The 24062-nt window shown below is 46.5% G+C and overlaps 1 protein-coding gene across 1 annotated transcript; it reads left to right on the top strand.

Annotated features, from left to right (window-relative positions):
* The first annotated feature begins 10 nt into the window (after positions 1-10).
* ARFRP1 (ADP ribosylation factor related protein 1) lies at positions 11-23592 on the top strand. Its single transcript, XM_040331459.1, has 8 exons — positions 11-96; positions 2218-2319; positions 6468-6555; positions 7519-7601; positions 9518-9599; positions 11860-11930; positions 20164-20264; positions 23369-23592. Exons 2-8 carry the CDS (start codon positions 2227-2229, stop codon positions 23454-23456), a joined length of 606 nt encoding a protein of 201 aa, XP_040187393.1. The 5' UTR covers positions 11-96; positions 2218-2226; the 3' UTR covers positions 23457-23592.
* Positions 23593-24062: the final 470 nt, after the last annotated feature.

Here is a 24062-nt window from a genome sequence, read left to right as displayed (position 1 = left end):
CGCACGGGACGCCACTTCCCAGAGTGCAGCGCGAGTTTGGGCGGAAGTGAGTGTTGGCAGGGGCCTGATCGGTGCTGATGGGGATCTGGGCAAAAGGTGGGTAATATGGGGGATGGGAGGATGGATGTATGGTGGGATGAAGGGATGAAGGGTGCAAGGTGGGTGTGACCATTATATATAGTTTTATCTGAGCAGATAGGAAGAAGCCAGCTGTTACCTTTCCTGATTAGACATTTACATACAGGAAACATTACCTGGTTCTCCATAGGGGAGAATTAGCTTTATTATTTAGCAGTACAGGAGTACTGTGCCCTCCCCCTAGCACCCCAGGAGGATATTCATTGCCCATGGGTAGTGTGCCATCCCCCTAGCACCCCAGGAGGACATTCATTATCCAGGGGTACTGTGCCATCCCTTGAAGAGAACATTCCATGCCCAGGGGTAGTGTGCCATCCCCCTAGCACCCCAGGAGAACATTAATTGCCCAGGGGTAGCGTGCCATACCCCCCAGGAGGACATTCATTGCCCAGGAGTAGTGTGCTAGCACCCCAGGAGAACATTCATTGCCCAGGGGTAGTGTGCCACCCCCCTAGACCCAGAGGAGAACATTCATTGCCCAGGAGTAGTGTGCCACCCCCTATCACCCCAGGAGGACATTCATTGCCCAGGGGTAGTGTGCCATCCCCCTAGACCCAGAGGAGAAAATTCATTACCCAGGGGTAGTGTGCCATCCCCCTAGCACCCCAGGAGAACATTCATTGCCCAGGAGTAGCGTGCCATCCCCTAGCACCCCAGGAGATCATTAATTGCCCAGGAGTAGTGTGCCACCCCCCTATCACCCCAGAAGAGCATTCATTGCCCAGGAGTAGCGTGCCATCCCCCTATCACCCCAGGAGAACATTCATTGCCCAGGAGTAGTGTGCCACCCCCTATCACCCCAGGAGGACATTCATTGCCCAGGGGTAGTGTGCCATCCCCCTAGCACCCCAGGAGAACATTCATTGCCCAGGAGTAGCGTGCAATCCCCTAGCACCCCAGGAGGTTATTAATTGCCCAGGAGTAGTGTATCACCCCAGGTGAGCATTCATTGCCCAGGAGTAGCGTACCACCCCCCTATCACCCCAGGAGGACATTTATTGCCCAGGAGTAGTGTATCATCCCCCTAGAACCACAGGAGGACATTTATTGCCCAGGAGTAGTGTATCATCCCCCTAGAACCACAGGAGGACATTCATTGCCCACCACTTGCAGGGCTTGTGTGCCCACCTGTGTGGAGCTATGACCGCTTGGGGTCTGGGCCCTTCTTTGTTTTAGGGGCCCCAGAGGGGGTTATTTAATGATGGCCATAGAGGCCGCCATTTCTGAACTCCCCTTCTATGAATGCTTCTTCCCTGGCTGTCATGGTGATGAGTTGAGGTGAGGAATCCTGACTCTCATTTTGAAGCAAATGTAGCCTGAGACTAATAAGTAAGAATGAGCTCCGGCGTGTTCGCATAGAACACGTGCGGAGCCCGCCAGGAAGTCGGCACCCGCGCTGCGCTAATCACAGCCAGGCAGACATTTCCCGATCTCTGCAGCCGAGCATCGGACAATGTCTGCCTGGCTGTGATTAGCGCAGCGCGGGTGCCGACTTCCTGGCGGGCTCTGCACGTGTTCTATGCGAACACGCCGGAGCTCATCCTTACTCATAAGTACAAAAGTCAGACAGACAATCAGCATTTTTTTCAGGAGGCCAACAGTGGCTGTGCCCTTACTTCCCTGGTGACAGCGGCACTAGAATTGCGGATCACAGGTCTCTTCTCCAATAGATTATTGGTACCACAGGTCTCTTCTCCAAAGTGTCACAAATGTCTTCTTTAATAGAGTATTGGCACCATGGGTCAATGTTCTAATAGATTATTGGAGCCACGGGACTCTTGATTCTGGGATGAAACCTTACCCTCTATAAGGCCATGGCATGAATCTCTGCTTAGCTACAGGTAATACTTTTTGCCCCCTAGATTAACCCTTAAGACACCTCTGGAAGTGAGCCTCTGTGCTGCCCCAAGCTGTATGCCATCCTAGCGCCTCTGCCCCAGACTACGTTCTGTGGATTCTTCTTCATCACATATTAGGGGATCTTGCAAGCAAAACATTGGAGGTTTGATAACCGTTTGGCCATTTTTCTAATTGCACTTCATACATTTATTTTGTTTCTTGTATCCTTCTCACCTACAGGTCTCCATCATGTATACCCTGCTGTCTGGCCTGTATAAGTACGTGTTTCAGAAGGAAGAATATTGCGTCCTGATCCTGGGACTGGACAATGCTGGCAAAACAGTAAGTATTGTGGAAGTAGTTCTCAGGGCAGTAGGCAGGGTGGAGCCCAGCTAAGCCGGTATGTGTAACAAGATGTCCGCTTGCCCTCTTCTCATTATATCCCTTACTGTGGAGGAGTGCAGGGTGTAGCAAGATGGCGGCGACGGAACGTCACTTTGGTTACAAATTCCGACGGCGGACGCCTAATCTGATGAAACACCGGCCACACCATCGGATCGTTTCTCGGGATTGCCCGATGAAAACGGTTAGCATGAGAAACGCCAGCGCCAACGTCCACTCACGGCGCGTCTGAAAGCGGTCCAGTGGCTTGTGAGCCGCTCGGACTGCTTTTATGAGAAAGCCAGCTAAAAAAATGTATATGTATTGCGGTCAGCAAGGGGATACTAGTACTGTATATAACACCAACATTTTTAGGGCATGCGCCCCCCCCCCCCTTTTTTTTATTTTTTATTAGGGTCACAAGTAGAAACTTTTGTTGTAAGTAACCCTGCGCTGCCAGTAAGTGATGTAGCTGCTAACACGGCTAGTTGAAAAAAAGCAAAAAAAAGATATGTAATGTATAAGTGTAGCGCTAAAAACAATACAATAAATAACAAAATAATTGTATCCAAAATGGCATAAATAGCGATCGCTCACTGTATGCAAACAGTGTATATATGATGCATAGGGATCTCTCACTGTATGCAAACAGTGGGCCGGATTCAGGTAGAATTGCGCATTTTTTACGGAGGCGCAGGGCAACATTTTTGCCCTGCGCCCCCGCAAATTTGCTGCGCTGCCCTTGATTCACGGAGCAGTAGCTCAGTAAATTGCGTGGGCGCGCCGGCAAAATGCCCGGCGCAAGCGCGCGCAATTTAAATGATCCCGTAGGGGGCGGGAATCATTTAAATTAGGCGCGTTCCCGCGCCGATCGTAGAGCGCATGCCCGACGTGATACATTTCCCGACGTGCATTGCGGCAAATGACGTCGCAAGGACGTCATTTGCTTCAAAGTGAACGTGAATGGCGTCCAGCGCCATTCACGATTCACTTACGCAAACTACGTAATTTCAAATTTTCGCGACGCGGGAACGACGGGTATACGTAACATTGGCTGCCCCTGCTAATAGGGGCAGCCTTACGCAAAAAATGCAGAAAAGACGTAAATTGCGTAAGCAGGGCTCGCGCAACGTTGTGAATCGGCGTTAGTATGCAATTTGCATACTATACGCTGAGCACAACAGGAACGCCACCTAGCGGCCATCGCAAGAATGCAGCCTAAGATATGCGGGCATAAGAGCCTTATGCCGCGCATATCTTAGGCTGCAGTCGGCGTAACGACTAACGAGGTTCCTGAATCGGGAGCATTCGTAACGCCGGGGCAAGTAAGCAATTGCGCTGTGTAACCTATGGTTATACAGGCGCAATTGCTTCTTGAATCCAGCCCAGTGTATATACGATACATAGTGATCGCTCACTGTATGCAAACAGTGTATATATGATACATAGGGATCTCTCACTGTATGCAAACAGTGTATATATGATACATAGGGATCTCTCACTGTATGCAAACAGTGTATATATGATACATAGGGATCTCTCGCTGTATGCAAACAGTGTATATATGATACATAGGGATCTCTCACTGTATGCAAACAGTGTATATATGATACATAGGGATCTCTCACTGTATGCAGTGTATATATGATACATAGGGATCTCTCACTGTATGCAAACAGTGTATATATGATACATAGGGATCTCTCGCTGTATGCAAACAGTGTATATATGATACATAGGGATCTCTCGCTGTATGCAAACAGTGTATATATGATACATAGGGATCTCTCGCTGTATGCAAACAGTGTATATATGATACATAGGGATCTCTCGCTGTATGCAAACAGTGTATATATGATACATAGGGATCTCTCGCTGTATGCAAACAGTGTATGCATGATACATAGGGATCTCTCGCTGTATGCAAACAGTGTATATATGATACATAGGGATCGCTCGCTGTATGCAAACAGTGTATATATGATACATAGGGATCTCTCGCTGTATGCAAACAGTGTATATATGATACATAGGGATCTCTCGCTGTATGCAAACAGTGTATATATGATACATAGGGATCTCTCACTGTATGCAAACAGTGTATATATGATACATAGGGATCTCTCGCTGTATGCAAACAGTGTGTATATGATACATAGGGATCTCTCGCTGTATGCAAACAGTGTATATATGATACATAGGGATCTCTCGCTGTATGCAAACAGTGTATATATGATACATAGGGATCTCTCGCTGTATGCAAACAGTGTATATATGATACATAGGGATCTCTCGCTGTATGCAAACAGTGTATATATGATACATAGGGATCTCTCGCTGTATGCAAACAGTGTATATACGATACATAGGGATCTCTCGCTGTATGCAAACAGTGTATATATGATACATAGGGATCTCTCGCTGTATGCAAACAGTGTATATATGATACATAGGGATCTCTCGCTATGAACAAAATGTGAAGAGAAATTAGTCCATAAACAAATTAATTGTGACCATAAATAAATAAAAAGTCCACCACGTGTCACACAAATGTCTGGAACTCAGACTTTGATGTGATGCTTGAAATAAACGTGACTTCTTGTGTAGAACGTATTGACCCTCCACCAATAGGATTGCAGGCTTACCAGAAATTTTAATCTCTTATGAGTCAAACGGGCATGAAAGATGATGTAAACGTCAGGAGCGTCCTTAGAGGCAATGGATCGATCACCCGATCATCAACAGAGGCGAATTCGACCAAATGTAAGGTAAACGGCAACGACAGTTGCACACAACTTGCCCTCAGTGATGGAAGGATATGGAGAAGGAGAGAGGAGGCAACATAGCGTAATCTCGTTTGAAATAGTAAAATTAAGTTCCACTTACATGGAGTTGAAGAATGCAGCGCATATATGTATACAGATGGGGCGGCAGTGGAGTCCTCCCGATGCGTTTCGTCTGGGGTCGTACTAACACGAGACGCGTCCATCATTGAATTACACTGAGGGCAAGTTGTGTGCAACTGTCGTTGCTGTTTACCTTACATTTGGTCGAGTTCGCCTCTGTTGATGATCGGGTGATCGATCCATTGCCTCTACGGACGCTCCTGGCGTTTACATCATCTTCATGCCCGTTTAACTCATAAGAGATTACAATTTCTTTGAGTCCACACGTTCTGGTAAGCCTGCAATCCTATTGGTGGAGGGTCAATATGTTATACACAAGAAGTCACGTTTATTTCAAGCATCACTTCAAAGTCTGAGTTCCAGACATTTGTGTGACACGTGGTGTGCTTTTTATTTTTTTATGGTCACAATTAATTTGTTTATGGACTCATTTCTCTTCACATTTTGTTTACCAGTTTTTTCACAGTGAGAGATCCCTATGTATCATATATACCATATTTATCGGCGTATACCGTGCACTCTTTTGTCCTGAAAATCAGGGCAAAATCGTGGGTGCGCGGTATACGCCGATACCCGCGCCGAGTTCGAATACTGCGCCGACATATACCGAGCGCAGTACACTCGGGTATTGTCGGGCAGTCTCGGCTCCTCCCGCGCTGACATCCTGGACGTACAGGACGTCAGCGCGAGAGTAGCCGTGCATTGCCGACAATACACGAGTGTACTGCGCAGTATTCAAACTCGGCGAGGACGCCGGACCCGACGAAGAGGACACCCGAAGCCGGACCCGACGAGGCCGCCGCGCAAGACACCAAAACTGTAAGTACCAAAAAACGTTTTTCCACAGGAATTCGGGGCAACTTTAGGGGTGCGCGCTATACCCCGATAAATACGGTACACATGTTTGCATACAGTGAGCGATCACTATGTATCACTATTTATGCCATTTTGGATACAATTATTTTGTTATTTATTGTTTTTAGCGCTACACTTATACATCACACAAGTAGAAACAAGCTTGTCATCTTAATAAAGAAGGCCCTTGTCACCTATGTGATCCTACTGCAGTCCAAAGGAGTACCAAAACTCAAAGCGGACCCTACACCAGCCTGTCAGTAGTGTGTGTTGGCGCAGTACTAGGGGGCATATCCAGCTGTGCCAGTAAGCACTTTTTTCTCATCTTCATTTTTTTTTTTTTTTCAGACTTATTTGGAACAAACCAAAATCCGATTCAACAAAAACTACAAAGGAATGAACCTTGCCAAAATCACCACCACGGTTGGTCTGAACAGTGAGTATTTTATGGAAACGGATCCTAGAGATCTTGTCATTATTCAGGGCATCATGAAAGAGTCTATTAACCATATCCAGCCCACTATATAGCAATAGGACGTCCGTAAAGTGGTTCAGTTATCCCGACTGGACGTGATGAGGATAACTAGCTGGCGCGTGACCATCGGTGGTGCGGCGTGTCAGTCTGACGCACCGCAACGCCGATCAAGGTAAAGAGCCTCTGACGGAGACTCTTTACCACGTGATCAGCTGTGTCCAATCACAGCTGATCGTGGTGTACACAGGAAAAGCCGCGTATCTGTCCGACGCGAGTAGAGAAGAACCGACCATCGGCTGCTCCTCTGACAGGAAGGGGGGTCTGCGCAGATTGATTATCAGTGCAGCTGCCCCAAGTATGCCCTCCCAGGACCACCAGGGATGCCCACCACTTGTGACCACCAGGGATGCCAATCGGTGCCCCTCACTAATGCCTGCCAGTGCCTCCTTATCAGTGATGGCCATCAGTGTCGCCTATGAGTGCCCTCTAGCGTCGCCTATGAGTGCCCTCTAGCGTCGCCTATGAGTGCCCTCTAGCGTCGCCTATGAGTGCCCTCTAGCGTCGCCTATGAGTGCCCTCTAGCGTCGCCTATGAGTGCCCTCTAGCGTCGCCTATGAGTGCCCTCTAGCGTCGCCTATGAGTGCCCTCTAGCGTCGCCTATGAGTGCCCTCTAGCGCCGCCTATGAGTGCCCTCTAGCGCCGCCTATGAGTGCCCTCTAGCGCCGCCTATGAGTGCCCTCTAGCGCCGCCTATGAGTGCCCTCTAGCGCCGCTCTATTCTTTTAGTTTATCTATCAAAAACGTAAAAAAAACAGAAACAAGACTGGAGTTTGGCTTGGAATGAAATATTTGCCTTCCGTATAAATTGCAGATGTTTTTTCAATGCTGTTCATAGATTCAGACTATTCTATTCTCTCTGTTCTAGTCGGGACAATCGATGTGGGAAAAGCCAGGCTAATGTTCTGGGATCTCGGAGGACAGGATGAGCTGCAGTCTCTATGGGATAAGGTGAGTCCTCATATCAGGGACTTGTTGTCCAGCATCACTTTAGAACTCCATATATATTCCATTACAAGGCAACACATTTATCCATGCTACTACAGGAATATACCTTTCTTGTTGCTCATATTGACTGATCAGATTGGCAGTAGAGGAGAGTTGAAGTCCACAGGAGGTTGTTGTCCCTGTGCAATGTCCTTTGCTACATCAGCATCTCTGTTCACTTTTTTTTCCTGGAAGATCATTTCTGGGGCGCCCACATGCGGACACTTTTTTTTTTTTTTTTTAACCACTTAAGACCCGGACCATTATGCAGATTAAGGACCTGGCACCTTTTTGCGATTCTGCACTGCGTCGCTTTAACTGACAATTGCGCGGTGTGGCTCTCAAACAAAATTGTCGTCCTTTTTTTCCCCACAAACAGAGCTTTCTTTTGGTGGTATTTGATCACCTCTGCGGTTTTTATTTTTTGCACTATAAACAAAAATAGAGCGACAATTTTGAATTTTTTTTATATTTTTTTACTATTTGCTATAATAAATATCCCCAAAAAAAGATATAAAAAAAACTTTTTTTTTCCTAAGTTTAGGCAGGTATTCTTCTGCCTATTTTTGTTAAAAAATAAACGTTTATCGATTTGGTTTGCGCAAAATTTACAGCGTTTACAAAATAGGGGATAGTTTTATGGCATTCTTATTAATAATTTATTTTTTACTAGTAATGGCGGTGATCAGCGATTATTTTTTTTTTGTGACTGCGACATTATAGCAGACACATATGACACATTTTTGGGACCATTGTCATTTTCACAGCGAAAAGTGCTATAAAAATGCATTGCTTACGGTGAAAATGACAATGGCAGTGAATGGGTTAACCACTAGGGGGGGCTAAAGGGTTAAGTGTGCCCTAAGGGAGTGAGTCTTACTGTAGGGGGGGGCGTGGCTGTAGGCATGACGTCACTGATCATTGTTCCCTATATCAGGCAACAGACGATCAGTGTCACTGCCACACAGAAGAACGGGGAAGGTTTGTTTACACTCACCTCTCCCCGTTCTTCAGCTCATGTGACCGACCGCGGAACACCGGCAGCGATCAGGTCCCGCGGGCGCGGTCACAGAGGTTCGGACCGGCGGCGCGCTCGCGACCCCGTGGCTGGGCTCTTGAAGGCAACGTACAGGTACGTGATTGTGCCCAGCCGTGCCCTTCTGCCGACGTATATCGGCGTGAAGGGGTCCTTAAGTGGTTAAACAAACATGTCATACCACCTCTGTCTGTGCAGTTGGTTTTGCACAGAGTGGCCCCGAATCTCCTCCTCTGGGGTCCCTCAGCGCCGCTCCTGGCTCCTCCTCTTCTCAAGTGCCTCGTCGGAGAAGCAATCTCCCTCGGGGCACCCGTGTGGGTGTGCTCCTGTATCCTTCTGCTGTGCGCATTGACACAGACAGTTTTGAAAAATCTGTGCTCCATGGCCGTAGGTCCCCCAGACAACAAACTTTGCACACTTGTAGAGAAGAAACGGGGCTACATGTGTGCCAAATTCCGGGTCCAGGGGACATAAGGCCAGCCAATACCAGGTCTCCAAATTCACCAGAGAAATGACCATTTAACATAGGAGTCTATGGAAGGGGTGCCCGGGTTTGAAAAATCGGTGCTCCCCGGCCGTAGGTCCCCCGGACAACAAACTTTGCACACTTTTAGAGGAAAAGTGGGGCTACATGTGCGCCAAGTTTGCGGTCCAGGGGACCTACGAGCGGCTGGCCTTTTTGTATCGGGCGCAAAAAGGAGACTCGAGTATAAGCCGAGAGGGGGATTTCAGCACAAAAAAATTAGCTGAAAAGCTCGGCTTATACTCGGGTATATACGGTAATAGGTGTGAGCAGCGTCTGTTTATGTTACTTTTCTGTCCTGACCATAGTTTTCTCTCTCAGTATTATGCAGAATCCCACGGAGTGATCTACGTTATTGATTCTACGGATGAGGCACGACTGTCTGAGTCAAAGCGAGCTTTTGGTAAGCTAAAAAAAAATGGCGTCAGATCTCACACATACGCAGAGATCCGGCGCTTTGTTCGTTTACATATTGTTGCGTGAAACATTGTTAGCTAGGTTAGAATAGAGGCTAGATTAGGAACCAAAAACAAAAAACTTTGGGCCGGATTCACAGACATCGGCGCATATTTATGCCGCCGTAGCGTATCTATATTTATGCCGCCGACGCAGCGCACAGAGGCAAGCACTGGATTCACAAAGAACTTGCCTCCAAATCTATGCTGGGTTTCTTAGTCAGTCGTAACTTGTCGTAAGTGAAAGTGGGCGTGAGCCATGCAAATGAGGCGTGACCCCATGTAAATGATGGATTGAGCGTCATAAAAATACGAATAACGTACGGCGCATGCGCCGTCCCGTGGACGCATCCCAGTGCGCATGTTCAGAATCACGTCGAAACAACTGCCTAAGATATGTCGAATCACTGCCTACGACGTGAACGTAACCTACGCCTAGCCATATTCACAAACTACGTAAACGACGTAAAATACAACAGCTGTGTTCCCTGGTCCATACCTTTGCATGAGTTGCGCCTCATATATGGGGAATAACTTTACGCCGGACGTACAACTTACACAACCCGCGTATATATGATGCGCCGGGCGCAATTACGTTTGTGAATCGGCGTATCTCCCTCATTTGCATATGTCTATGGGAGCAGCAAATGCGCCCAGCGTAAATATGCGCCCACTATACGACGGCGTAGGCAAGTTACGTCGGTCGTAGGAAGCCTATTTTCAGGCGTATCTAGTTTTGTGGGCACGGCGCATAGTTACACTTACGCGGCGTATCTCGAGATATGTCGGCGTAAGTGCTTTGTGAATCCGGGCCTTTTTATTTAATTTTGGATAGAGTAAGGCAGAGTATTACCCCTTTTGGTTTTCCATCTGTGTCCCCCCCTGGGCAAATTTCTCTTCATTTCCTTTCCCATAGCCAAAACAGGAAGTGACCCAGGTCACCAGAACTAGTTTCCCTATTGGAGGATCTCCCCTCTCCTATTCCTGTTCTGGTGACAACCCAAAATTTGGGTTTTCACTTCCACGCTCCCGTAGCGGGAGGGAGAGCCTACCGCCGGCTATCGCGACTGAGCGAGCCGCTGTTCCGCTAAGGCGATTTGCGCAGGAGAGCTGAACTGCTGCCGTATAATGGTGGCGGCTGGTCGGCAAGCGGTTAAACTGAAGCAGTCATGAATAAGTTACTGTAGTAATCTCATAGCTGGATTCAGGTAGAAGCGTGCATTTTTACGGCGGCGTAGCGTATTGTATTTACGCTACGCCGCCTCAAGTCAGAGAGGCAAGTGCTGTATTCATAAAGCACTTGCCTCCTAAGTTGCGGCGTAGCGTAAATGGGGCCGGCGTAAGCGCGCCTAATTTAAATGAGGATGAGGGGGGGCGTGTTTTATGTAAATGGGTGGTGACCCGACGTGATTGACGTTTTTTACGAACGGCGCATGCGCCGTCCGTGGACATATCCCAGTGTGCATTGCTCCAAAGTACGCCACAAGGACGTATTGGTTTCGACGTGAACGTAAATTACGTCCAGCCTCATTCACGGACGACTTACGCAAACAATGTAAAATTTTCAAATTTCAACGCAGGAATGACGGCCATACTTAACATTGACTAGGCCAGCTATTTGTTCGACTAACTTTACGCCGGAAAAAGCCGTACGTAAACAACGTAAGAAAATGCGCCGGGCGCACGTACGTTTCTGAATCAGCGTATCTAATCATTTGCATATTCTACCCCGAACTCAATGGAAGCGCCACCTAGCGGCCAGTGTAAATATTGCACCCTAAGATACGACGGCGTAGGAGACTTGCGCCGCTCGTATCTTAGCCTAATTTAAGCGTATCTGGTTTCCAGAATACACTTACATTTAGGACGGCGTAGATTCAGAGTTACGACGGCGTATCTACTGATACGCCGGCGTAAAGCTACCTGAATCCAGCTATCGGTGTTTAACCCTCATTTTTTATTTTATTTTTATGTTTACACATGCTTACTTGTGAAAGAGTTATTATACTTACACAGGAATACTTTTATATCTACCCTTTTTAGAAGCTGCTTTTATACAAGCTGTAGTCCCTGTGAACAAGGCTTTATTGTTTATCTGAAATTATGAAGAGATCATTTTATTTGGCCCATTTAGAGACGGCTGGAGCATAAAGATGTTGTTTTGGTATTTTGTGTATTTCCCTCTAACGTTCCTATCTTATCACACAGAGAAAATAATCAGCAGTGATGCTTTGGAAGGAGTCCCCATCTTGGTGCTGGCGAACAAGCAGGATGTGGAGGTAAATAGAGAAAAGGGGTCCTAAACGAAACACACAACAAAAAATTATTTAGCCCACAAGACTTTTAACCACTTCCCGCCCGGCCTATGGCCGATTTACGTCCGGGAAGTGGTTATGAAATCCTGACAGGACGTTCTAGAACGTCCTGCAGGATTTCATGCCGCGCGCGCCCGTGGGGGCGCGCATCGCGGCGATCGGTGATGCGGGGTGTCAGTCTGACACCCTGCATCTCCGATCTCGGTAAAGAGCCTCCGGCGGAGACTCTTTACCACGTGATCAGCCGTGTCCAACCACGGCTGATCACGATGTAAACAGGAAGAGCCGTCGATGGCTCTTCCTCACTCGCGTCTGACAGACGCGAGTAGAGGATAGCCGATCGGCGGCTCTCCTGACAGGGGGGGTTAGCGCTGATTGTTTATCAGCGCAGCCCCCCCTCGGATCGCCACCCTGGAGCACCAGGGATGCCCACCCTGGAGCACCAGGGTGGGCAAAAAAAAAAAAAATGGCAAAAAAAAAAAAAAGTCTAAAAAAAAAGTCTAAAAAAAAAAAAGCATAAAGAAAAAAGATGCCAGTCAGTGCCCACAAATGGGCACTGACTGGCAACCTGGCAAAAATAAGTGCTGCCACCCCAGTGTCCATCAGCGCCACCCCAGTGTCCATCAGCGCCACCCCAGTGTCCATCAGTGCCACCCCACAGTGCCCATCCATGCCCAGTGCCCACCTATCAGTGCCCATCTGTGCCACCCATAAGTATCCATCAGTGCCGCCCATCTGTGCCGCTTATGAGTGCCCATCTGTGCCGCCTATGTGTGCCCATCAGTGCCGCCTATGTGTGCCCATCAGTGCCGCCTATGTGTGCCCATCAGTGCCGCCTATGTGTGCCCATCAGTGCCGCCTATGTGTGCCCATCAGTGCCGCCTATGTGTGCCCATCAGTGTCGCATACCAGCGCCGCCAATCAGTGCCACCTCATCTGTGCCCGTCAGTACTACCTCATCGATGTCCATCAGTGCCATCTCATCGGTGCCCATTAGTGCCGCCATATCAGTGCCCGTAATTGAAAGAGAAAACTTATTTACAAAAAAATTAACAGAAAAAAATAAAAACGTAATTTTTTTTCCAAATTTTCAGCCTTTTTTTAGTTGTTGCGCAAAAAAAAAAAATCGCAGAGGTGATCGAATACCACCAAAAGAAAGCTCTATTTGTGGGGAAAAAAGGACGCCAATTTTGTTTGGGTACAGTGTAGCATGACCGCGCAATTGCCATTCAAAGTGCGACAGTGCTGAAAGCTGAAAATTGGCTTGGGCGGGAAGCTGCGTAAGTACCTGGTATGGAAGTGGTTAAAGAGTCGCACCTCCAAACAAAATATATTCACATATTTAAAAAACACATATTATTAACCACTTAAGACCCGGACCAAAATGCAGGTAAAGGACCTGGCCAGTTTTTGCGATTCGGCACTGCGTCGCTTTAATTGACAATTGCGCGGTCGTGCGACGTGGCTCCCAAACAAAATTGACGTCCTTTTTTCCCCAGAAATAGAGCTGTCTTTTGGTGGTATTTGATCACCTTTTGCGCTATAAACAAAAATAGAGCGACAATTTTGAAAAAATTATAATAAATATCCCCTAAAAATCTATAAAAAAAAAGATTTTTTTTTCCTCAGTTTAGTCTGATACGTATTCTTCTACATATTTTTGGTAAAAAAAAAAAAATCGCAATATGTGTTTATTCATTGGTTTGTGCAAAAGTTATAGTGTCTATAAAATAGGGGATAGTTTTATGGCATCTTCATATATTTTCTTTTTTTACTAGTAATGGCGGTGATCAGTGATTTTTATCGTGACTGCGACATTATGGCGGACACTTTTGACGCCATTTTGGGACCATTGTCATTTTTACAGCGATCAGTGCTATAAAAAACTGACACTGGCAGTGAAGGGGTTAAGTGTGACCTAGGGAGTGCTTCTAACAGGGGGCGTGGCTTACTGTGACACGTCGCTGATCGCGATGACAGGGAACACGATCGGCGACAGTGTCACTAGGCAGAACAGGGAGATGTTGTGTTTTACACTAATATCTCCCCCGATCTTCAGCTCCGTGATACGATCGCGGGACAAACGAGTCCGCGGGTCCCGTGGGCTCGGTCATGAAGCGCGCGCAACCTTTTAAAGGGGACATATATATACACATCCATTTTCGCAGCCGTGCCATTCTGCCGACGTAAAAGTGCGTGCGTCGGTCGGCAAGCGATTCCATCTACATTTTTCACTCCTCACCTTGCAGCACTAATGGGCATCCTAAACTGAATTGGCAATTTTTTTTTTTTTTTATGTTCATTTTTTTATAAGCCTGTATCTAATTTCACTTCCTCCTTTAGCAGCCTTGGCCGACATTTCAACACAACTTTGTGTAGGATTGGTATTGCTATATATCTATTTTTTTATTTATTTTTTGCTGTATTTTCTTTTGTATAGGAAGGCTAGTTGTAGTTGCATGCTTCAGCCTCCAGAGGGAGACTAAGCCTGTGTTACATGTAGTTATAACACTGTGCTTACTTTATCCCAGTGCATATTTACGCTGGCCACTAGGTGGCGTTTTTGGCGTAGAATATGCAAATGACCTAGATACGCCGATTCACAAACGTACGTGCGCCCGGCGGAATTTTTTACGTCGTTTGCGTAAGGCTTTTTCCGGCATAACGTTGCTCCTGCTTCTATGAGGCGTACGCAATGTTAAGTATGGACGTCGTTCCCGCGTTGAATTTTTTACGTCGTTTGCGTAAGTCGTTCGTGAATAGGGCTGGACGTAATTTACGTTCACGTCGAAAGCAATGACGATTTGCGGCGGAATTTCGAGCATGCGCACTGGGATTCTTTCACGAACGGCGCATGCATCCCCATTTGAATTAGGCGGGCTTACGCCGGCCCACATACGTTACGCCGCCGTAACTTAGGGCGCAAGTTCTTTATGAATACGGAACTTGCGCCCCAAATTTACGGCGGCGTAACGTATCGGAGATACGTTACGCCCGCACTAAATTACGCAGGGCTATCTGAATCTAGCCCATTGTTTTTTCCAGTAATAAGGTATTTATTCTGTAGTGAGATCGCACAGCAGCAGCTATTGATCTGTGGACAACATAGTCATGTATGGACTTTAACCACTTAAGACCCGGACCATGATGCAGGTTAAGGACCTTGCCCCTTTTTGCGATTTGGCGCTGCGTCGCTTTAACAGACAATTGCGCGGTCGTGCGACGTGGCTCCCAAACAAAATTGGCGTCCTTTTTTTCCCACAAATAGAGCTTTCTTTTGGTGGTATTTGATCACCTCTGCGTGTTTTTATTTTTTGCGCTACAAAAATAGAGCGACAATTTTGAAAATAGTGCAATATTTTTTGCTATAATAAAGATTCCCAAAAAAGATATAAAAAAAAATAATTTTCCTCAGTTTAGGCCGATACGCATTCTTCTACATATTTTTGGTAAAAAAAATCGCAATAAGCGTTTATTGATTGGTTTGCGCAAAAGTTATAGGGCTAGATTCATAAAGCCCGCCGTAAGTTTGTGCGGGCGTAGCGTATCTCAGATCCGCTACGCCGCCGTAACTTAGTGGGGCTGGGCCTGGATTCACAAAGAACCTGCGCCCTAAGTTACGGCGGCGTAGCGTAAATCTGCCAGCGTAAGCGCGCCTAATTCAAATTGTGAAGAGGTGGGCGTGTTTTATGTAAATAAAACATGACCCCACGTAAATGACGTCTCTAACGAACGGCGCATGCGCCGTCCGTGAACGTATCCCAGTGCGAATGCTCCTAATCACGTCGCAAATAGTCAATGCTTTTGACGTGAACATAATTTACGCAAAGCTCTATTCACGAAAGACTTCGAAAAAATTCGACGCTGTCCCGACGTCCATACTTAAAGGGGTTTTCCAGCCTTTTTTTAAGTTTATTAAAAGTCAGCAGCTACAAAAAGTGTAGCTGCTGGCTTTTAATAAACTGACACTTACCTGTTCCACGGCTCCAGCGACGCGCCGGCCGGGGCTCCGCTCCTCGCCCCCCCTCGCCGGCCGGCGTCTTCATTCCTGGTGTGGGCATCCGGCAGTGACAGCTTTCGGCTTCACGGCCGGGCACCCACTGCGCATGCGCGAGCGGCGCCGTCCGATGACACACATTTCCCAGGAGCATTAGAGGGAGATGATGTCAGGATCCTAGGTGATTCCAAAGGCAGATTTCGTGGGACCGCATAGCAACAGGCATTTCCAGATGAGTAAAAAAAAATTTTTTTTTTTCTTTTTTAGGTCTAATGAGCGCAATAATGAAAAAAACATGTTGGGATGGAAACTCCACTTTAAGGGGCAGATCCAAAAAGAGAGTACGCCAGCGTATCTACTGATACTACGGCGTACTTTCAAATTACCCGCGTCGTATCTTTTAGTTTGAATCCTCAAACCAAGATATGACAGCATCTGGGTTAGATCCAACAGGCGTACGGCTTCGGATCTTAGATGCAATACTTTGGCGTCCGCTGGGTGGAGTTCTCGTCGTTTTCCGCGTCGGGTATGCAAATTAGCTATTTCCGACAGTCCACGAACGTACGCGCGGCCGTCGCATTCCCTTACGTCATCTCTAGTCGCCTTTTTCCGGCGTATAGTTAAAGCTGCTATTTTGCGGCGTATAGATAGACTTGCCATGTTAAATATGGCCATCGTTCCTGCGTCGAAATTAGATTTATTTTTTTTGCGTAAGTCGTTCGTGAATCGGGATGGATGTAATTTACGTCCAGGTCAAAACCAATGATGTCCTTGGGACGTCATTTAGCGCAATGCACGGCGGGAAATTTAGGGACGGCGCAGTTCGTTCGGCGCGGGGACGAGCTTCATTTAAATGAAACGCGCCCCCCTACTCGCCGATTTGAATTTTTGAGTTTGAAACACTACGCCGCCGTAACTTACGGCGCAAATTCTTTCTGGATTCGAAGCAACAAAAAGTAAGTTACAGCGGCGTAGCGTATCTCACATACGCTGCGCCGGTGCAGATCTCTGTGGATCTGCCCCCAAGTGGTTAAAATAGAAAGAAGAAAATCGTTTTTTTTTTTTTTTTTTCTACATTTCTGCTCTTTTTTTCGCTCATATCGCAAAAAATTTAAAACAGAGTGGTGAATAAATACCACCAAAACAAAGCTCTATTTGTGCGAACAAACCGATAAAAATGTCATTTGGGTACAGCGTTGCATGACCGCGCAATTGTCATTGAAAGCTGAAGATTGGCCTGGGAAGGACGGGGGCGAAAGTGTCCGGTATTGATGTGGTTAAATACACTCCTTCATCCCACAAATAGCAATAAAAAAAGAATAAAACCTCAGGCAACCAAAAACATCTGAGAAAATAGAAGGTATAAATTGTATCCGGTGTTTGTTTCCCATCTGACGAGTCTCCAGCTATTGATGGGGATTTCCAGGGACTCGCCTCATGTGACATTTTCGTTGAAGCGTTTCCTTTCCTGACGCACATCGGTGTGTGTAGTGACTCGGCCAGACGCCCCGTGACACACATTATGGCCTTTTGTGTCACTAACCACGCCGTCATCATCATGTGAGGATCATCAATGATTTGGTAGAACTGTCATGCTGGTTTTATTTGGGTGATTTCCATGTGGTCTAGAGGTTGTAGAAATGTGGTTGTGTTGGCCATAGTAATGGGATCCACCCTTCGCTCGTTAAAGACGACCTACGATGAGTATTCAACACGTCGCCGTTTTTCTAAAGGTGCTACTGACATAAAATGTTCACCACGTGTCAGTAACAACCCATGCAATTCATGCAAAGACAAATACGTTCAGAGATTAACCACTTGCTTACTGGGCACATATACCCCCCTTCCTGCCCAGGCGAAATTTCAGCTTTCGGCACTGCGTCGCTTTAAATGAAAATTGCGCAGTCGTGCGACGTGGCTCCCAAACAAAATTGACGTCCTTCTTTTTTTTTTTTTTTCCCACAAATCGGAGCTTTCTTTTGTTGGTATTTGATCACCTCTGCGGTTTTTATTTTTTGCGCTATAAACAAAAATAGAGCGACAATTTTGAAAAAAAACAACAAAATGGGCTATATTCAGAGAGAGTTGCGCCTTCGTATCAGTAGATACGCCGACGTAACTCTGAATCTGCGCCGTCGCATTCTGGAAACCAGATACGCTTAAATTAGGCTAAGATACGAGCGGCGTAAGTCTCCTACGCCGTCGTATCTTAGGGTGCAATATTTACGTTGGCCGCTAGGTGGCGCTTCCGTTGAGTTCGGCGTAGAATATACAAATGCCTAGATACACAGATTCACGAACGTACGCTTGCCCGTTGCAGTAAAGATACGCCGTTTCCGTAAGAGATAGGCCGCGTAACGATAAAGCTGCCCCCTAGGTGGCGTAGCCAATGTTAAGTATGGCCGTCGTTCCCGCGTCAAAATTTTACATCGTTTGCGCAAGTCGTCCGTGAATGGGGCTGGACGTCATTTACGTTCACGTCGAAACCAATACGTCCTTGCGGCGTACTTTGGAGCAATGCACACTGGGAAATTCCACGGACGGTGCATGTGGTGTTCGTGAAAAACGTCAATCACGTCGGGTCACATAACATTTACATGAAACACGCTCCCCTCATCCTCATTCGAATTAGGCGGGCTTACGCCGGCCTATTTACGCTACGCCGCCGCAACTTACTGCACTTGCCCATCTAAGTTGCTGAGGCGTAACGTAAATAGGATACGTTACGCCCGCTCAAAGATGCGCCGATCTACGTGAATCTGGGCCAATATTTTTTACTTTTTGCTATAATAAATATCTCATATATATATATATATATATATATATATATATATATATATATATATATATATATATATATATATATATATATATATATATATATATATATATATATATATATATATGTATTTTTATATATATATTTTTTTTTTCAGTTTAGTCCGATACATATTCTTCTACATATTTTTGGTAAAAAAAAAATTGCAATAAGTGTATAGTGATTGGTTTGCGCAAACGTTATAACGCCTACAAAATAGGGGATAGAATTATTATTTTTTTTATTTTTATTTTTTTTACTAGTAATGGCAGCGATCTGCGATTTTTTTTTTTTTTTTTTTTTTTTTTTTTATCACAACTGCGATATTACGGCGGACACTTTTGACACATTTTTGGGACCATTCACATTTATACAGCGAACAGTGCTATAAAAATGCATTGGTTACTGTATAAATGTGACTGGCAGGGAAGGGGTTAACACTAGGGGCGATCAAGGGGTTAAATATGTTCCCTGCTAGGTGATTGTTACTGTGGGGGGAGGGGACTGACTGGGGGAGGTGACCGATGGTGCAGCCCCCCCCCCCACCTACCTCTGGCCGCATGCGGTATTGTATGCTATTGAAGTCAATGCGGAACAAACTATCTTCGTTTCCATTGACTTCTATGGGGAAACTCACTTTGATATGCGAGTGCTTTGGATTACAAGCATTCTCCTGGAACAGATTATGTTCGTAATCCGAGGTTCCACTGTATCAACAATTACAAATTTCATTCAAAAGAGAAAAAAAAGGGAAAAAGAGCTGTCCGCAGTCCTGAAGAAGCGGAACACCTGCGAAACGCGTAAACCTACATTTGGGCTAGGATGTAGCTGTCTAGGATCTTCAGTCATTTTATGGTATTCAAGATGGATTTTTACCATGTTTGTAATTGCTACTAATGGCTGTATGTTTAACATTGAGAAGAGTGTGGTATTTATATTTCCCTGGTGGCTGTTGGCCCAGGTACATGAGATTCAGGCTTTTTTTATTTTATTTCATAAAGTAAAGAGATTGAGACATTTTGGTGCGGACTGAATGCAAAGGCGCGCCATCCCAGCTACCGGCAGCACAGTGATGGAGAACCTTGGCACCCCAGATGTTTTGGAACTACATTTCCCATGATGCTCAGCTACACTGCAGAGTGCATGAGCACCATGGGAAATGTAGTTTCCAAACATCTGGGGTGCCAAGGTTCCCCATCACTGCTCTAGGAGAAGCTGCCTTTGTTGGACAGTGCATGGAGTGGTAGGAGGACAGTAGGAGTACTGAGTGTATATAGTATATCCACCTCTTCTGTGCTCCCCCACTGCTCCTTCTTTCATCTTAGGTGCTTCTGGGTATACCTTTTTGCTTTTAATGTCATTTTTGTTTGGTTTCTTTCCAGGGCTGCCTGTCCATTCCAGATATCAAAACCGCCTTCAGTGATTGTATCAACAAGATTGGAAAAAGGGACTGTCTCACCCAGGCATGCTCTGCCCTTTCCGGGTAAGTCCGATTGTGTTAGGCCACATTCACACGTACAAATGATCCCGACAATGATGACATGCCAGAACCCCAGCCGGGGGTTCCTTGCAATTGGGGCGGCCTCCTGAAGCTATTGACAGCAACAGGAGACTGACGGCTTCCACAGCTAATCGCAGCTGCTTGCGGGTAATCGCTCATGAAGCAATCACCTGTGCAAAGGGGTGTGCTAGGTGTGCCTGGACACACCCTAATACTCTGATTTGGCAACCCTCCATTGACGGGCAGGTGACAGGTAAACCGCAATCCTTCCTTGCTGACCCTCAAAACCTGGACAGGAGAGGCGGCGGTGGAACCGATCTGTATTTTCCCCCAAGCAGCAGCTGAAAGGATGCTTCTCCTCCTCCTCCCTCTCGTCAACATTCACCTGCCACAGGAGGAAAATACAGGGGATCAGTACCAATATATGCCATGCCCGCCATCCCTCTTTTCCTCTTCCTTCTGTTGCCTGGGTCCCCCATGTGCTCCCCCTTCCCCCGCTCTCCATCCTGAAACGATGGGAGGAAGAGGCCGGTAAATATGTCAAATGCATATGTGTTGGAGCTTTGTGGTGCACACCCTAATGCAATAGGCTGTGCACTCCTATGCACCTGCGAGTGATCTGCCCTGGACACTGTGGGGTTGATTTACTAAAACTGGGACATGCTGGTGCAGCTCTGCATGGTAGGCCAATCGGCTTCTAAGGCCCTTTTCACACTACAAAATAAATCCGTTTTAATAATCCGTATTAAAATCCGTCAGATAATGTTAAAAAACGGAAGTTATACGTCCCTTAAAAAAAAACATTAAAGTCTATGGGATTTTTTTATGTTCCGTAAAGATCCGTTATAACGTACGGACGTTGGTTATAACGGAATATGTGACGGGTCTTGCACTATTTTTTGTCCATTTTTTGTCCGTTGCAAGTAACGGATATATTAACGTCCGTTATATTTTAACATTGAAGTCTATGGCGCACGGACGTTAGTAAATGTCTCCGTAAATGTCCGTTATGTTAACGGACGTTAATTTTACTGAGCATGCTCAGTAAAGACTTCTGGAGCTGGACTTCAAGAAAGGGTGAAATGGTTTTTATTAACGGACGTTAGAAAGGAATGATATAACGGATGTATACGGATATATACGGATAAACATTATCCGTTTTCAATAAAGGAAGAATGGTAAAATATTTATCCGTATGTATCCGTTATTAAATCCGTTAATCAACGTCCGTTAATAGGTGTAATAACAGTAGTAACGGATATTATAAAACGGACATACAATCCATAGTGTGAAAGAAGCCTAACTAGTGTTGTCCCGATACCATTTTTTTAGGACCGAGTACAAGTACCGATACTTTTTTTCATGTACTCGCCGATACCGAATACCGATACTTTTTTCCATGTACTCGCCGATACCGAATACCGATACTTTTTTTCATGTACTCGCCGATACCGAATACCGATACTTTTTTCCATGTACTCGCCGATACCGAATACCGATACTTTTTTTCATGTACTCGCCGATAGTTTTTTTTTTTTAAATGCAGCCATGTGTCCCCAAATGCAGCCTTGTGTCCCTAAATGCAGCCTTGTGTCCCTAAATGCAGCCTTGTGTCCCCAAAGAGAAAGCCAAGCCCCCCCCCCCCCCCCCCCCCCCGCTGCCGTCTAGTTGATTAGCGCTTGGGGAACCTAACAGCTTTCATTTGAATAGCTGTGTGTTCCCCGCCGCGCCTCTTAATGTATAGCCCCTCCCCCTTGTCCGGGCACTTTGATAGACAGATCACCCGTCCCAGTATTGGACGGGTGATCTGTCTATCAAAGTGCCCGGACAAGGGGGAGGGGCTATACATGATGAGGTGCGGCGGGGAACACACAGCTATTCAAATGAAAGCTGTTATGTTCCCCAAGCGCTAATCAACTAGACAGCAGCGGGGGGAGCTTGGCTTTCTCTTTGGCAGCAGCTCTCCTCCATACCCAAGGACTGCTCTGCTCCGCTCTCCGCCCCCTCTTCACCCGCTCTGGGGGGGGGGGGGGAGCTTTGGGAGCATTTGCGCGAGTACAAGTACTCGCGCAAATGCTCCGTATCAGTCCCGATTCCAGTATCGGTATCGGGACAACCCTACTTCTAACTTTAGCTTGTTAGATTAAGCTTGATGCTGATTGGTTCCTCTGCAGAACTGCACCAGATTTTGCACTCTCTGGCCCAGATTCTTAAAGGACTTATGCCGGCGCAGCGCCATGCACGCCGTCGTAAGTCCTAATCCGACCCGTCGTATCTATCCGTCTGATTCTTAGAATCAGTTACGCATAGATATCCATTAGATCCGACAGGCGTAAGGCTTTTACGCTGTCAGATCTTAACTGCATTTTCTTTTTGACCGCTAGGTGGCGCTTCCGTCGAATTCTGCGTTGAGTATGCAAATTAGCTAGATACGCGAATTCCCGAACGTACGTGCGGCCAACGCAGTAAAGTTACGACGTTTACGTTAGGCTTTTCCCGGCGTATAGTTGCCTCTGCTATATGAGGCGCAGTCAATGTTAAGTATGGCCGTCATTCCCGCATCGAAATTTGAAAAAGTTACGTCGTTTGCGTAAGTCGTCCGTGAATGGGGCTGGACGTCCTTTGCGTTCACGTCGAAACCAATGACGTCCTTGCGGCGTACTTTGGAGCAATGCACACTGGGAAATTCCACAGACGGCGCATGCGCCGTTCCGCAAAAACGTCAATCACGTCGGGTCACAGTAGTTTAACATAAAACACACCCCCCCTTCCACATTTGAATTAGGCGGGCTTATGCCGGCCGATTTACGCTACTCCGCCGCAACTTACGGAGCAAGTGCTTTGAGAATACAGCACTTGCCCGTGTAAGTTGCGGTGGCGTAACGTAAATCAGATGCGTTACATCCGCACAATTTTACGCGGCTGTACGTCAATCTGACCCTCTGTGTTTAGTAAATCAACCCCAGCCTGTCCGCATCCATAGGCCGATCACTCACAGGTGATCACTCCATGCACAATTACATGCGAGCAGCCGCAAAAAGCTTTGGCGGGCTTGGGTATTGATCGCTATTGTTTTCTCTTTCCAGGAGGGGCGTGAACGAAGGCGTGGAGTGGATGGTAAAGTGTGTAGTGAGAAATATTCATCGGCCCCCGAGACAGAAGGACATCACATAGGGGGGGCACGGCGACCATGAGCTGCACACTGAGAATTTTCTATGGAGCTGTTCTTACAGCAGACTGGAATGTATATAATCTCGTACCTGCCAACCCGACTCCTCTGTATAGATAAACCCTTATAGAATTCTATTTATCTTAAATTCCTCTGTGAACTTCTCTGCCCTGTGGGCAACTTTAAACACGTGGCAACCCCCCTATAACCCTCCCTCACCTATGTGTTGCAACTATCTTGCAGTACTGCTGGCCACCCCTAGTGGGCAACGCCCCCTAAGGAACTAATGCATCAATTTGTGAAGTTGGCGCTGTCACGCGTCGGATACACAGGAATGTCACCGTTTTGGCAGTATTCAGAGAGTGGAGGAAGTCAGTCTTAATCTCCTAATTAAGAAAGTGAAGGTAGTTTGCTGGGCATTATTGAGAAATACAAGAGATGCTGAATTCGTTTTTTTTTTTTCCCACTGACCTGGAAAAGAATTTTCACAGTTTCTGACTTTTTTTTCCCCAGCTCAGAGTGACTCTGAAAGTATTAATGCCAAAGGATTAGCAAAAACAGCCGAGCAACTTGTATTGTCAGCAGTGGCGGATTGCACGCTTTTAGGTGAC

This window comes from Rana temporaria, chromosome 12, assembly GCF_905171775.1.
Source record: "Rana temporaria chromosome 12, aRanTem1.1, whole genome shotgun sequence".
Lineage (NCBI taxonomy): Eukaryota > Metazoa > Chordata > Amphibia > Anura > Ranidae > Rana > Rana temporaria.
The sequence above is the reverse complement of the archived record's forward strand: the minus strand, read 5'-3'. Positions and strand labels throughout refer to the sequence as shown.